At 48.3% G+C, this 17,032-nt stretch overlaps 1 protein-coding gene across 1 annotated transcript; it reads right to left on the bottom strand.

Annotated features, from left to right (window-relative positions):
- Positions 1 to 6,663: 6,663 nt before the first annotated feature.
- On the bottom strand, positions 6,664 to 16,711 carry LOC117021232 (malate dehydrogenase, mitochondrial-like). Its single transcript, XM_033104047.1, is given in 4 exon segments — positions 6,664 to 7,022; positions 7,025 to 7,214; positions 7,906 to 7,957; positions 16,530 to 16,711. Coding segments are annotated over 4 exon segments (783 nt in total).
- Between the last annotated feature and the right edge of the window lie 321 nt (positions 16,712 to 17,032).

The raw sequence follows: 17,032 nt of genomic DNA, 5'->3' as shown, positions 1-17,032 counted from the left end.
TTCAAGGTGTAAATCTGAAGAATGTTGCTGTTGTTAGAAGTTAGGACATCTGATGTAAGCGCAAGCTGCAAGCGGCACACAAGTTTTCTAGATGCTAACAAGTTCTCAAGAAGGCTAACCGTGGGGAACAATGGAGAGGCCGGGAACCAGCCAGCCCTCACCATGTTTGCGGCTGAAAGGACATCCCCTGGTTTCGTAAGCTGCATGTTGCTGGAAGTCTTCAGAATGTTAGAATGATGAGAAATCACCAATGACAAATGACCAAATGATGAAATAATAATAAATTAACACTGCCAACTGAGGTCTGTCTTATATATTTTCTCAGATGTACCTTAGAGCCAAGTTTCTTGTTCCCGCCTCCCCTTCGGGGAATGGCCAGTTCCGGGAGGGTCCAGCAGTTACTGATATGAATGCTGCCCGTCTGGCCAAAGGGACAATTCATCCAGATAAGCAATATCTGCTGTTCTTGCTTGGGACCATCAGCCCAAGGTCTTCCAAAGCCTGGCAACGTGCCTGTCACGTCGTCCTGATATAACTTAGCTACTTCTTCACTTCATCTGCTGATGTGGGCGAAACAGACAGAACAAAGAGGGAATTAATTCTCTCAATCCCTGATCAAGAATTTCTTTAACCCTAAGTCAGCCATCACCTCACAGCACGGACAGAACAACAAACATCATCTCATATCTCCCCTACTTGAGAGAATGAGACCAAACAGAAAACCTCATCTCATGCAGAAAGCAACATCATCTCGTATCTTCCCTGCTCGGGAGAATGAGACCAAAAGGGGAATTTACTCAGCCCCTGATCATAGCACAGAAATCACCTCACATACAGGAACAAACAAAAGCTCACATCCACCAATGAAGGCAAATTTTCTTCAACATCTTCCCTACAGTTGCCCTTACCAAGGGGCGATTTCATCTTTTAACTTGCCAGTCTATTATACCTGTTTAGCTACTATGGACCAGGTATCTCACATAGGTGAATACTTCACCCAAGAAGTTAAGAAATTTACAAGATCACACAGGAAGCATCACAGCTGGGAGCAAACCTGGGCGCTCCCGTATCTCAAATGTTAAAGCCCACAATCCACACGGCCATTCGGCACTAAGGGACATCTTCATTTATATGTCTGGTGTGCACTTCAACATTTTTAATTCGCCTATTTGTATTTCATGTATATTCTCAGTTTGTAAAGTTGAATGTCGATTTTATATAATATGTTTTTATTAAGGTTCGTAACCGTTTATCAATATTCAAACATTTTCCTACTTTGTAATTTAACTGTTTTACCATTTAGAAGCCTTGGATTTTTATGTAATCTGCCTCATGGTTTTTCTTAGGCTCTAACGCACCCTAATATATACAGTCAATGGGTGTAATATATATACTCAAGATGCCCTTTGAGAGGTGAAAATAGGGAGGTCTCTATACAATTAGGAAGTTCATAAAAAACAAGACAAAGATTTTTAAAATATGAAAGGGAAAACCGTTTTCTCCCCCTAAACAGTATCTGATGATGGAGGTCAGGGAGTATCAGTCGGGCCTAAGCCAGTTTTTATTAAAGGGTAGAAATTTCCGGCAGCCTCACTTTTCTGTAAAGAGAAAACGGTATTTGAAACAGTGGCGGCTATAGTTTGTGGACTCAGGATTGCATTTTTTGGATATAGGAAGAAAATGTCACATTGACTATTTTACAATTACATATATCATTGGCTTACACAATTGTGATGATATATACGGACCAATTTGGATACATGCTCTTTTAAGCAAGGATTGAATTGCATGTGTAATTTTCACATAAATTGTCACTTTATGACAATACTTCTAAAATAGTGTAGTCACTTTAGAAATCAAAAATGAACAGAATTGAACCTTGAGTCTAGTTCATGAATGTTGGTTATGTTCTGAAACTGTTCTTGGGTAAAATCCCTGATGCTTCCTTGACTTTTATTGTCCTTGATTGCTCAGAAAAAAGAAGTGGCATGCCTGCCTCTCTACAAAATAGGCGATTGAGAGTTCCCTTCCAAGAGACCAGAGAATAAACTTTAGCGACTGTTGTCAGTGGTTTGCCTTCAGCAGCAGCATCCATGATCATTTTTCGAAATTCCCACTTGTCAGCTCATATCCAGACTTGTCTCACAGTGGTACTTACTGTGGAGGAATATCTCACTTTCTTAATCAGTACAAAACAATTATGTCATATTTGAAATGTGAGGTTGAGTCTTAATATTTTTAAAATTGGAGAGAGCTGCTCTTTGTCCAAAGTGTGGAGGAGTCTGGTGAGCAGGCTCCCGGGGCTGCTGCTGGCTGTAGAAGAGGCGCTTTGGTTTTCTCAGGGACCTAGCTTTGCTAGACCAGGGCAGTTCCTAAAAGGCAACCAGTCAATATTAGTTGCTTCTGAGTCTATTTGCATGTGGTTTGTAAGTCAAATAAGCACGTGTGACATATTTGAAAACTCTGGGATAATTAGCTTTTCCAGTCACTAGTGGTTTTATTTTCTCAGAATTGCTGCAGTATACCGTGGGCCCCTAATTCTTATCCTACCTAAGGACAGGTGGCAGTAGGGTGTAGTGGAAAGAGCACCTTTTTGGGTAGGAAAGGATTTGGTTTCACATTCACGGGCGCGCACTGCTGTCTCCACCACAACCAGTATGGTTTGTAGGCAGATCACCCGACTTGTCTGATTCTCCGTTTCCTCACCCAAGTCTACGAAACATGACCTTGGCTGAGTCGCTGGTGTGGACTCCCCTGCGACCGGTTTCTCAGCCTCGGCACCACTGACATTTGGGGGTGGGGGCGGGGAGGGGCTGCCTGGTTCCTTCTCGACAGCATCCCTTACTGCCACCAGACCACCACATTCTCCCCACCCGATGGCCGATGGGGCCTCATGCTGTCCTCGTACAAAGGGAAAGAGGACAGATGGAGGAACCCAGAGACGTCGATCCCAAACCTGGCCTTGCCACCTTCTTGCGGATGAACAAGTTACATCGCCGTTATGTACCGGATGTTGGTGTCCCACCCAAACTCATGTGCTGAAGCCCTAAACTCAATGGGATGATGCTGGAGAGAAACCTTGGGAAGTGATTAGGTTTAGATGAGGTCATGGGGAAGGGGCCCCCGTGATGGGATCAAGGGCCTTTATAAGAAGAGAAAGGGACTAGAACTTCCTCTCTCTGCCATGCGAGGGCACAGCAAGAGGGCAGCTGTCTGCAAGCTGGGAAGCAGCCTTTGCCAAGAACCAAATCACCAGCACTTGGCCGGCCTCAGATTTCCAACCCCTAGAACTGTGAGAAACACATGTCTGTCTGTTGCTTACACCACCCAGTCTATGGCATTTTGTTATAGAAGCCGAGCTGACACACTCCCTGTGCCTCAGTTTCCCAGTATGTTCACCAGCCAGAGGTGGTGATGTGGGACCAGAAGCCTCCTGAGCTCAGTTTCCTCATCTGAAAATTGTGAGAAACAATGTTTGTGTCACAGGGTTGTTGGGAGGGAGAACTGAAAGCAGAGAGATATGGAAGCTCTTTAAACTTTAAGACCAAAGAAGCTGACCATTAGATAGAAAAGATTCCCACATAGGACTGAACAGAGTATACCTTAGTCAGGGGTGGAGTTCAAACAGCATTTCCCACAGTGTGTTCCTCAGAACACTCATCCCACCAAATGCAGCGTGAGAAGGGGTTCCCTGGGCAAGCACGTTTGGGAAACTAGTCCTCTCCTGGGGTTTCATGGGCACTTGAGAAAATTAAGGGCTCCGAGACACACTGAGGTGAACAGGCCCATCTAATGGTCTTTAACCTAGCACTTCCCAGACTTTCTGCTTCAGGGCACTGAGGGTAGTGCTTGGACCTGTCACTGCTCCTGTTTTGATGGACAGGAGAGAAGGGGAGCAGGATTCCAGCTGCAGAGGTGGGAAGGTGGGGGAAGCAGGCCGAAAGAGGAGCTGGGTGAGAAATAAGTTGGGGTTTCACTGCTTTGCCCCATTTTCAAGGCCAGGCCAACAGGAGGCTGCACCTGGGGGTAGCCGGAGCTCTGCATGGTGTGATTTACAAGACGGGTTTTGTTTTGAAAGCGCTTAATGGCATTATTGGTTTAGGAAATTTCCCTGAGTGCCAGGATCATGTCTGGCGAAACCAAAGAATGGAAGCACGGACCCAGGAGAGGTGAGGAGTTGTAAACGAGGATAGCTTATTGAAAGCAAAGGGTCACAGCTCCCGAGCGGGAGGGGGTCCCGACTGGGTGCCCAGTGACTGAGGCAAAAGCTCTTATTGTTATACCTTCCCTTGTCTGCTAGGAGAGGGGAGCTGGCGCCTTCTCATGGAATTTGTCTGTCAGGTTTGTGCTGTTTGCCCACCATAAAGGGATTAACGAACCCGTCCCTATCTATCAGGTCTGCTCCTTTTGTCCGTCCCTATCTATCAGGTCTGCTCCTTTTGTCTGGCCAAAAGGGATTTACGAGATAACTTACTAACCTCAGGGCAACATTATGTTTTTGTCCTGGAGGGAACGAGCCATTCCAGAACCTGGAGTCTCAGGATAGGCTATGTTTGTTTATTCCACCAGGGACCTCCCAGTCTACCTAACAACACGCTAACTAACCTGTGGCACTGTCTCCTCAAGGGATTAGTTAACGGAGGGGGCGCTGGCGGCAGGAAAGCGGCGTTCACGCAGAGCCCTCAAATGAAAATAGTACCAAGAAGGCAGGCCAGGACCCCAGACTTAAACCGTAAAGGTTATGGTCCAAGAATCAAGGGTTAAAATGAATACTTCATTAAAATAGAGAGAAATCCACTGTTGAATGGTTTATAAAAAGCAGGGTAGGGAGAGGGGGTCTGAACCAGTCAGGCTGATTACTTAGGAGTTTCAGAGATTCAGAGACAAAGGGCTCAACCTGTTTGGGGGTCACATGGTTCTGCCCTCCCCTTTTAACAGCTGAGGAAGTTAAGGCTCAGGGCTAAAGCTGTGCTCTGGGCTATTGGCAGGTTGGTGGCAGAGCCGGGACCGGGGCCTCTCGGAGTCTCTGGAGCCTGGATTCAGTGGGAAGCAGAAAACTCAGGATTCAAAGTCAGGAAAGGAAGGAAGGGAGGGAGGAAGGCAGGAAAGAAGGGAGGAAGGGAAGAAGGCAAAAAGGCAGAAAGGCAGGAAGGCAGGTAGGAAGGAAGGGAGGAAGCGAGGAAGGAAGGAACAGTCTGACAGTGTGAGGCCATAGGAGTCCATTCCCAGCCTTAGGAGACATGCAGGGGTTTGTCCGTGTACCCAGCACCCTCCTCTTGTCCTGGTGCTGGCAGGGCCTGTAGGTCCTCATGGCTCTAGGAGAAGCAGACATTGTTAAAGGAACCAGTCACCAGTGTTAGGCTCGGCTGGAAGAATGAGTAGCTGGAGGAATGAGCCGTGGGAGATCAAAATTGGTCTATTAGAATTTATTTGGGGTGTTTGAGCTGCGGGCAGTCAGGCTAGAAAAGACCATAACCTCCCTGAGCAAGAGGGGTATAGAGTCTTATAGAAGGGAATAAATGAGCTTGTTCCTCCTCAATGCTCCAGGGGTTTCCACATTCTCTCTAGCAACCAAGGGTTTTGGGGCATGACCAAGCCATCCAGCGCCACACCCTGGCCCCCAGGCCTCCATCCAGACTGCCCAGGCCCACAGATCAGAAGCCCCTAGGAGACAAACAAAGTACAAAGCAAGACAGCAGAAGATGGTGTCTACATTCCAGGCGGCTTCTCCAGGCCTAAGGCAAACACAAGCCGGCAGGTACAAGGTACAAAGCAAGACAAGATGGCTTTTAAGATAAGAAGGTTCCTGTTCCTGGCCTACATATAGCCTGACACCCAGCCCTCCCTCGGTGGGGCCGAAATAAGTACTGACCCAGAATAAGGTAGCACGTCCATTTGCTAGGGACTTGGGACTTGAAACCCATGAGTTAGTGTGTCTGTGGAGCTCCAGCTGCATGACAACCTGGAGACGGTTTGACCATGTTTCCTGCAATGTGGAGAGAACTGGTCTGTGGAGAGAGAGAGGGCAGAGATGCAGGAAGGTCCTGCGGGTGTTAGCTGCCTGGTCACAGGGCTCTGGCCCAGGACTAAGAAGGCACTGTTGTGGGTGAGCGTCTGCTGGAAGGGGCTGGGCTCACGGGTCTGCAGCTGTGGGCGCGGTACCTCAAGGGCTTTGTTTGCAAAATGACGGCGGATGGGTCCTGGACACTTACAGCCCAGTGAGTGGGGACAACTAAGGTTTCAGTTTTGAATTTTTGGCTCTGTGGCTTTGGGCAAAATACGTAATCTCTCTGCGGGTGTTTCTCACCTGTGGACCCTCCTTAGGCTGCTTCAAGGATGAAGAGATGCCCATGATGACATGAGTGCAGTCTGTGCTCTGTGCCTGGCAGCTGTGACACGCGGTGGTGTTTTGTTTCGTTTTGTTTTGTTTTGCAGTTTTAATGGGGGAAGAAATCACTGTATTTATGGAAGAGATATTGAAAAAGAAAAATCAAAGCCTACTTGTATTGAGCCACCAGTAGACTGCCCGCAATGGGGGAGGGATGGTAACGCTAATATACTACTTACCGTGAAAGCAAACAGAAACACGGAGGTGTCTGAGGTGGCCTTACAGTGACGTGGTGCCTTAATAAGTCAAGGAAGCGGACCGCTCACTGACTGCTCTCACTTCATGTTCTTTACGAACTCCTCTCCTTTCTTGATTGAGGCCTTCAGCTCAGGAATGGCCTCAGCTCCCATCTTCTCCTCAAAAGGGCAGATTTGGCCGATGCCGAGGTCCTTCTCCATGCCCTTTGTCCCCAGCTGCAATGGTGTGGAGAAATAGGGACGCTCCGTTTCTTGGGACTTAACAAAGGAACATTCGACAACTCCTTCCTTTCCGTTGATTGCATCCACAAGGGAAAAGACAAACCAGGCTCCAGCATTCTCCATGGACAGGGTGGCAGAGCCTGCTCCAGCTTTAGCGTCGACCACCTCCGTGCCGGCCTCCTGGATGCGCCCAGTGAGGGCTGTCAGCTGGTCCGGGGAAAGCCCACCTTGGGCGTGCACTGGGAGAGCAGGGGGATGATGGTCTTCCCGGCACGGCCACCGATGGCAGGCGAGTTGACTCGAGCTGGATCCAAACTCTTCAGTTCTGCAACAAAAGCATTGGCTCTTACCACATTCGGGGTTGTCACCCCAAAGATTTTATTGGGCTTGTAGACTCCATGTTTCTTCTATGAAAGATGGCATCTGAGGTGACGAAGAGTTTTAAATGTCCCTGGGTTTTCTTGTGCCATCGACTTAACCGTTAACCATTGGCCACGTAACTGCCTGAGCCTTAGTTTCCCTGCTGGTGAAATGGGGTAAAAACAGCATCTCTCCATAGGGGTGTTAGGCATAAGAGACATAATACAGCTAAGCTCCTACCCAAGGCTTGCCTGGCACAAAGTAAACTTTCAAAACTCAGCTGCGTTTTTGCCAGCAGCCCCTTTACTCTCGGCTGTGCTCGGCCCACCCGTGGCAATTGCTGCCGCCCGTCAGCTCTGTGCTGTCCCCTCTCAATAAAATAATGGTTCCCATGGAAGAAAACACTCAAATACAACTTGTTCGCTTAAATCCAAGCTCTGATTGCTTTGGGAAGAAGCCCAAAAGTGTCGTCTGCAGTCCTTCCTGTCCTCTGGCCTGTTGGGCAAAGCCGAATCTCACTCGGAGCGCTCCAGTCACCCGGGAAGAAGGACTGGCCGAGAAAAGGACACAGCAGCCTGGGGTCTTTAGGAGTTAGGCAAGGAAACTGCTGTCTTGTCACTTTCCTGTCCGGTGGCTTCCCTCCTCTCTTTCTCCTGTTTAAAAAACATTTGAATTAAGCCAATCCGAGCCAATGATAGACAAATCTGGCTTCTCCCCAAGAGCTGACACACAGGTGACCTGGTGGCACTGGAAGGTCTCCAGCTCGGGCGCTCTCCAGGAAGGCAGCAGCCTAGGGGGAAAGGACCAGGAAGTATTGAGCCACACTTGGGGGCTCCATGCTGCCCCTACTGAAATGTAAGCCCCCAGCTAAGCATGGCCCTACCTGCCAATGTAGCAGGTTTCCACTGGCAAAAATGTAAGCACGTTGACCCTCTGTCACTCTATGTACTTGATCCTCTGTCACCCACGCTTTCCTACCCTCCCTCCTGTTCATTTCTAAACACCTTGGAAAGAAAGCCATCTACGTGCCCCCGTCAAACCCCAACCTGTCATAATCCTGTCCTTGTCCTGTCACCACCCCCCACAACTGTGCCAGCCACTGGCACCACCACAGTGCCCTCAGCTTCCCGTCTCTCTGGCCTAAGGGCCTTGCCTCATGCTCTCTCTCTCTCTTTAATTTTTAGTTGTGGTAAGATACACGGTATAAAATTTACCATCTTAACTGTATTGTCTTTTGATACTCCTGGTTGTGCGCAAAGTGTGAAGGAATTCAAGAGGCACAGAAAAGTGAAAAGGTGAGACATTTTTATTAAAGTCAAGAGGTAGGAAACTAATGACAGTGGTTCAGGGAGACGCTGCCCCATGCTCTAGGCTAACTTTTTCTTATATAGAAATGGGTAGGTAACTTTTCTTACAGCAGGAGATGTGCCGTCCCTCTGAGGTCCTTTGATTGACATATGTTGTTTACATAACCAGTCTCTTTCTGTGCATGCTCTTACCCAGAATGCATGCAGAAAAGCCCATGGGGAGGGGGCAAGGCTTAAGGTTCATTTTATTTCAATTATATTATAATAGAGCTAGAGTTCAAGTAATGGACAGGTTTTAACAGTTTGCGCACGTGTGAGGAACCAGTTAGAACCAATCAGGTCTCATGTCCTCTTTTTAGAAGTGTTTGGAAATCTTAGATTTATTTGTAGGGGATGAACCTGGGAGGTTCTTGGAGAGAGGATGCAGGCCTGGGTAGTCCCCCTTTGGGCTCGCTTTTATTAACTCCTTTTTTGCCTCATCATTAACCACTTTAAAGTGTCAGTTCTGTGGTATTACATTCACAATGTTGTGCAACCATCACCACCATCATCTCCTGAGCTTGGTGAGGGGACCCAAGAAGGCCAGTGTGGGGCCTTGGGAACAGGGCTCCTCACACATGGGGAGAGGCGTCCATTTACTCGCCCACCTCTCTGTGAGCCAGCCACACCCCAGGGCAGGGACACTGGAGGGCACGCAGGGCATTGTGGTGCCCCAGGCTTTCCCAGCTTTGGGAGTCCAGGGACAGGGCTCCTGAGGGAGGGACAGAGAGGCTGGACCTCTGGGAAGCGCCTTTTTCCAGGACTTGCCTAACCATCTTCTCCTTTCCTTTGTTCTGCCTCTCCTGATCTGCCTATAAAACCTTCTGGCCATGCAGGGAAGGTGGGGACTGGCCTTTGGACAGGAGTCCTCTATCCTCCCAGAATTCTGGCATTTTACATAAACCTACTTTTCTTTCCACCAACCTCGCCTCTTGAGTTTTGGCTTTCATGCCTTGAGCAGCCGGACATTTAGCGCGGTAAGAGAACCTGGGTGAGCCTGACACAACCAGGGCTGCAAACACCTTGTTCTGTAATTTCACAGATTGGATTCCCGTCAACGGGCCCAGGGACACTATCTAAGGGCTCAGGTCCTTTTTTTCTGCACATTTTTCTTGGAAGGAATTTACAGATTGTTTCCTGGAGTACTTGCAGTCAAATGGAACAAAATAATAAACATCAAAGCACCTAATGGTTTCCTTACAGGAGCTCAAGGTCACTGGTGAAGTCTATTGTCTCATCCTCGCTCAGCCCTGGGGAGCAAACACCACGGAAGTTACAAGTTTTGATTTTGTTGAGTATCCTTCCTCCCCACCCCTCCCTCCTCCTCCTTCCTCCCTCCCCTCTCTCCCCTCCCCCTGCCCTCCCCTCCCTCCCCTCCCCCCTCCCCTTCCCTCCCCTCCCCTCCCCTTTCCCTCTTCCTCACCTTCTTTCTCCTTCTTCCTTTGCTCCCCTTCCCCGCCCCCTTCTCCTTCCTTCCCTCCCCTCCCCTCCCCCTTCCCCTTCCCTCTCCTCCCCTCCCCCCTCCCCTCCCCTCCCCTCCCCTCTCCCTCCCTCCCCTCCCCCTCCCCTGCACTCCCCTCCCCTCCCCCTCCCTTCCCGTATCTGTACTTGGAGTCTGATTCTCAGTCCCGTGCAGTAGCATCCAGCCCAGGTTTTTGTGAACATCAGCACACTCCCTTCCTGTCTTCCCACCTCCCTGCCCCTGTGCTTTTGTTTCCCAAATTGTGAGCCTATCAAAATTAATGAACTCATTTATTTTCTCTGTATCAAATACACACGGAAATTACTGTATTTCTAAATGGGCCGATAGTGCCGGGTAGTCACATCCGAGGCTTCTGAGAGCTGCCACAGCACCTCTGTATAATCCTGGGGACGCTTATGAGAGCTTGATCATGCAAAAGTGAGAGACCTGTGACAAGACAGAAGGTTTCCTTGATCTATGTTTGCCCGGTCCCTTTATTTCCGATTTCGAACATGTTTGGGGCTCTCCGCAGAAGTCAGTGGTGAGGTTATGCTGTGTGATCAGTATTCTAGGAGGCTGCCAAGGAAAAACCTAAGAGACATTATTTTGCTGGCAGAGCAGGTGTCCTGCTATGAGTTGTAACATAACCAGTGAGCAATAGCTCATGAAATGCCCTTCTTTTCCATTTGTTAAAGGGCATGAGTTTCTTGGAAATCTATATATTTCCCTGAGCTCTAAATCAAGTCTCCATCTACCAGGGCCCCCTCAAAACCTCTTGCTTCAATTTTGATTTTCATAGACTTGGGCACTAACGCCATCATTTCTTCCTTTCACTCGTTAGGAAGTCCAGCTTTTAAATGTACTTCCTAATGGTGTATAGGCTGAAATTTCAGTGTCTGTCTCTCGGCTGTGGCAGTTGGATTGCACGTGGTGCTGAGGCTCGTGTTCCACGGCTATGGACAACGAGCAACCTTTCTGTTGGCCAAAAGGAGGACAAAGTCAGGACACTGGGACATGAGCTCCCACACCCCGTAGCCAGCCAGGCTCTGGGCAGTAGCGTCATCTTGAGACATTTATTGTGGGTCCCGCCCTGACTCTTTCAGGTGGTGGTATGGATTCCATGCTGATCTGCCTGCAAGTGACAAAGCAAACGCAGGGTCTCGGATGTGCCAGGACCAAGATTGGACTGGCCTTTTCCTCCACCACGCTGTCTGGCTCCTGCTCTCCTGTGTGTCTAGCAGCGGCGCCTTGTCCAGCCCTGGGGGAGCAGGCATGCTCTGGGGGTGTGTCAGAATCTCATAGGGCACCCTGGGCTGGCTCTAGGAGGCAGGAGTGAAAATATCCCAGGGGCCACTCTGCCCAAAGTCCCTGAAACAATAGATACATTAATAAGTAGTAAGCATAGGATGGAAGGTAACCTGTCTTCTAATTAAAGCAAAGATTTGCTAGGTCTTCTTCATCCTTTTTAGGTCAACTTTACCAAACTCAGTTCTGCTTACACAGATCATTAAGAAATTATTCCAGGACAACTGACCCACGAGAATTGAGCCAGGAACGCCTCTGACAAAATGCATCCCCTGGTGAATAAATTACTCAACATGCACTAAGAACATGCAGCATAGATTAAAAATAGTGCTAGCACCTGCTTTAAAAAACATGAACCAGGGAGACCAGATAACCTGCTGAGACAGGAACATAGCCTCTCTGAGAAAAGCCAGGGAGCCCCCTCAGCCTAGGTCTTTCCCACCACACGGTACCCCCAGTCCTGAACTGTTCCCACCAACAGAGGACCCTGGGATGACATGTTTCCTTACCAGACTCATTGCTTTCAGTCCAGCTGAGTCCTCTAAGTTTAAATGTCTTTGATTCTGCTGATATTTGTGAAATTAAGCTGATTTTATGGGATGGGATGGATTATGTCTCCCCTACTCCAAATTCATATGTTGAATTCCTAACCCTCAATGAGCTTGTATTTGGAGATAGGCCCTTTAAGGAAATAATCGAAGTGGAATGAGGGCAAAGGGTAGGGTCTGAGCTGATAGAATTGGTGTCCCAATAAGAAGAGACATCAGAGCGCCCTCTCCCTGCCACGAGAGAATACAGCAGGAAGGCGGTGGTCACACCTCCAGGAAGAGAGCCCTCACCAGAGCCTGACTGCGCTGGCACCCTGATCTCAGACTGCCAGTCTCCCGAACTGCTCACGTGTCAGATACGAAGTCCTACCCTTTAAGCTGCTTAGTCTGGTATTTTGTCATGGCAGTGGGAGCAGACCGACACACTTGACCTCAGAGACTTCCCGCCTCAGTGCAGGCTTCATCGGAGGCCCTGACCTGGCGTTGAGGTGACGGCCGGGAGGACGTTCCACTTGCGCACAGTGTGGTCAAGGGAGACCCCGTCTTCTTCTATCAGCTACGAACTACTGAGAAAAAGGGGAGAAGAGATGCCCCAAGGCTGCCCCTGCATGGAAGGTCCATTGGATCCATGAGTCAGTACTCCATTAATTAAACTTGGAATATCAAAGCCAGGTTCATCCTCTGAATTATTCTTGGCACCATTCTCTCCCTGCCTCCTACCGCACCACACGTCCTCCACACCCCCCAGCTGCAGCCCCAATAAGTCAAAGTATTTGATGGATGACAGGTCTGGGGGTAAGAACCTTCTGGGCAGAATTCACGTCCTGCCCTTAGCCCTGACTCCTTTCAACTCCAGTGGAAAAAGTCTTACAGGTCCTAAGCTTCTAAACTTACACTAATATACCAGACTCATTCCAGGAAAACAATCATCTGTGTACAAAAAAAATGTAAAATTTCCAATCTCTTCCTTTGCTCTGTGCAGGCAACATATACATCTTGTTTTCCTCCACAGCAGAATTGTAACACAGCCTTCTTATTTGAATTCAGAGGGCTTAGAGAGGGTCCATTTGATCACAGCTGTGAAAAGTATTTTAACTCTAGAACGTATCATCGTCACGATGTCACCATGCTGACATGGGCCCACCAGAATGTCACATCTAAATCAAAGGAAAGAACACACCTTTGGTGGGGAGTTAAGCACCATGATCTGGATGCTGTGTAACCGTCTGTACCTGGCGGGGTCAGGTCTGCTGAATGTCCAGCAGGGAGAGAGGTATTGGCGTGCTGGTGAGAGAGGCACTGGTCTTGATACATTAATAAGTGTTCATTGAGGACCTACTATCTGCAAGACCCCATGCCAGGTCCAAAGATGTATAAAATAGGACCCATGCCAGGTGCTTTCACTATGGTTTCCTAAACTGCTTAGGGTTTGGCAAGCATGCAGGGGTGGGCAAGTAATCAAAATAATTTTTCAAATAGACTGGTAAAAGCTACGCTCCCAGTGCCTGGAGTAAAGATCAACGCAAGGCAGACCACTCCTACTTCTAAATTACAACTGCTCTTACTTCAGCCTTTACACTTCTCCTGTGGTGGGACAGGAAATGTTTAGTCATAAGAGAAGTATGTGAATATTTACCTGTAAATTTGCTTTACAGAAATGTGTTTAATGGAATATTACATAGCTATTTAAGTATGCTAAATGTTAAGTATGCTAAATAGACCTAAATATGCTTATTTGAAAAGTTGTTTAAGCGATACAAAGAAAAAAACAAGTCCTGAAAATTATGGCTGTTGCGTGTCTGTGTATGAGTGTGTGTGTGTGTGTGTGAGTGTGTGCGCACGCATGCGCCTGCGCCCCAGTATATACACATATACATATATATGCACAGAAACTTTCTGGATGGAAATTCAAATTCATGAACAGCATTACTAGGAAGCAGAAATGACAGTGTAGGTGGTAGATGAGGTCAGAGAAACAAATACTATTTTTAATTTTCCATTCTTACATGCTGATTGATTCCCCCCTAAAATGAGCACTTTCACAACGTATGAGGGTTTTAAAATTTTAAACATATTTTGTTATTATTAAAAAATTATGTATCCAGAAAAATTAGAAAAGATAGATTTCCAAAAAAGAAGAAAATAAAACATATCTATAACCTCATCTGCAGAGAGAACGTTTGTTAAAACCTTGGCGAATATCTTTCCAGACTTTCATGTCCTTCTGTGTTTTAACAAAGATCGACTCATATTATAAAACTGTTTTGCAATCTGATCTTTTCCATTTAACAACTTCATCATGAATATTTTCCTGTGAATACATTTTTATATATGGTGTCATATTTAATGACTCAATGACATTCCAATGTATTATAACATCATGTATTTAATCAATTCCCCTTATGGTGGACATCTAGCTTTTCTCTATCTTCTCTCTCTCTCATAAACAATATGTTGATTCACAACTAAATCTTTGTGCACATTTCTTATTCTTACTTTCATGCAAATCCTCAGAAGTAGAATTGCGGTTCAATTAGATACCTATTGTCAGCTGGCCCTTCAGATAGTGTGTACCGGTACCCGCTGTCCAAGAGCGTGTGAGTGTCCATTTTCCTGTGTCCTTGCCAACGTTCAGTACTTCCATGAAAGTATTTTTCTCTAAATCCACCCTTAAAAGGTTAAGAGACCCCCTCCTCACTGGCACAATTTAATTTTACCAACCAGAATATTAAACTAGAACTGTATTTAACATGAAGAGGTCATTGCTAGCTCTTGGGAGGCTGCACTCAGGTCCCCACAGGCAATACTCCCTGATGTTGGGGACACAGAAAAACTTTCCCGGTCAGCCACGCTGGCGAGGGCGTCCTCTGCTGTCACCTCCATGCTGTTTACTTGGGTTTTGTCTCTTGACTGAAAGACACATGCCCATCACAGACAGACAGACAGGCAGGCAGTCAGACAGAGAGACAGACACGGTCCATCACACACAGACGCTCACACACACACACACACACATACACAGGGCCCATCACAGACACACACACACACACACACACACACACACACACAGCTTCTCACAGACACACACACGCCACCCATCACAGATGAAGCTTACCTGTCAGACAACATGTGAAATGCTGTATCCTATTTATAGTAAGAACCAGGCTCTCTGCCTGTATTAATCTACAATGAATAGACATGTTGTGCAGATAAATAAAGCTGAGGGCTTGGAACCCAGCAGAGTCCCCATGTCACATATCCAGCATGGTGTCAAAAAAGTAAAACAAACAGAAGCATGGAAGTTATTTCCAATCCACTGCCCAACCTACAGGAGCAAAGTTTGCAATGGGACCAGCCCCACTGAACAGCCTCCAGGTGACAGAACCTGGCAGGGGAGGCAAAGGGGGGAAATAGTGGACTGAGGGAGAGAGCCGGGAGCGCTGAGGGACCCCTCCTGGGCAAGCCGGGCCTGGAGCCACCTGTATGAGAAACAGCAGCACTGCCTGTGGGCCCCACTCTCACCTCGGGGCCCGTTGGCCATCAGGGAAGCAGCGGCTGACTCCAGCTTGGCCTCCTGAGTCTTCAGGAGCCAAGGCAGGAAACACTTTGTTCTGGGCCTAGGGAAGGAGTGTTTTGTTGCTCTCCCCGCACAGCTCACAGCTTTCTCTCGCCCTCTGCTCCAGCTGCCCATGTCACAGAGCTGCCCTGGGCCTGCAGCAGGCGCCATTCACACAGCAGAGCTGGTGGCCTCCCTGGTGAAGAACCAGCCCAGCCTGTTGGTGGCATTAAGGCAGATGTGACGTCTCCAGGCCCCTGGTGGCCCAGGGCACCCCGACATTGCCCTAGGACTTAGGACTTTTGGAGAGAGAGGGATTAAAAATTTGGTGTGGGCTGGAGGGAAGGCCTGGGAGAGCTGAGAAACCCAAGCAGGTGGGGCGTTTGGGAGCTTAGCCTGGGACCCTACAGGCACCTTCCAAGACGTCCCCCCTCCCTAGGAATTCCTGAATTGGAATAAAACCAGGTAAACTTTATATCACCTTTAACATGTACCAACACGTAAAACCATGTCGTATCACATGGTATTGGACTATTACTCCTATGGTCAGATGAGAAACGAAGACTTAGAAAAATGAAAGCTTGGCTCAAGGCCTTGAAGATGCTCGTTCTTTCATTCCCTTGTTTTTTATCAGCATCTGGTAAATCTCTAGTAGGAACTAGGCATCGTGCCGAATGCTGTGGGAAGAAGGGAAGCAGAGAACTGTTGATCCACGTGGGGGGTGGGGGCTGGGGGCTTTGTAGTATGTGGAGAAGGGAGGGGTCAGAGAAGGCTTCTCACGGGAAGGAAGCTGCGTTGGACCTGGAATCTTGAAGTGGGGTGGGCACTGGGCAGAGGGGCCACTCTAGGCAGAGTTGATGTCGAACCATGACCTTCACAACACAGCTAAGGGTTGGAAGAACCGCCCAACACAGCTCCCTACCTCCCGGGCTGCCTCTCCTCCTGCTGGACCTCGAGCACCATCCACACAGGGGCTGTCTTTTTTTTCGTACTTAGCTCGAATCTGCCAACTGTGCTTAGTACATAGAACTGCAATATTTGCTATTGAACAAAAATCCTACAAACCTACTTAGATGCAGACCTCCAAGAGCCACAGAGAACATTGCTACTTGGGTATTGGGAGTGTGGCAACGGCCTCTCTTGACCTTGAGTCTGCGGGCTCCGCGGGTATATCGCCCAGGCTGGGGGTGAAGCCAATGGTCTTGTGTAAATAGGAGCTGTGGAAATAATGGTGTTCGTGCTGCTCCCATGTGTCACCACCGTGGGGTCCCCCAGGACTCAGGCTGTCAATCTTTCTGGCCTGACTCTGTGCCTGGCGCTGTGCCATACCCTTACCATCACGGTGGACACGGCAGACTCAGGCCCTGCCCTCCCGTGGACCACGGTCAGAGCCAGGGTTGTCTGCTCATTGGGCACTGGCCATGTGCAAGCCCTGAGCTAAGCATTTTCTCAACACGACCATACTCAGCGATCACAACAATCCCAGGTAGACATTATGCTCCCGATTTTATAGACGGTGACCCCGAGACTGTGGTTTAGAAAGAACCACATTGCAAAGTCCTACATCTAGTATGTGGAGGGGCTGACATTCACACCCAGGTCTGTTTGCCTCCGAAGCCCACGCCCTTCATTTTGGGCTTTGCAGTTG

This window comes from Rhinolophus ferrumequinum, chromosome 4, assembly GCF_004115265.2.
Source record: "Rhinolophus ferrumequinum isolate MPI-CBG mRhiFer1 chromosome 4, mRhiFer1_v1.p, whole genome shotgun sequence".
NCBI classification, from domain to species: Eukaryota; Metazoa; Chordata; class Mammalia; order Chiroptera; family Rhinolophidae; genus Rhinolophus; species Rhinolophus ferrumequinum.
The sequence above is the reverse complement of the archived record's forward strand: the minus strand, read 5'-3'. Positions and strand labels throughout refer to the sequence as shown.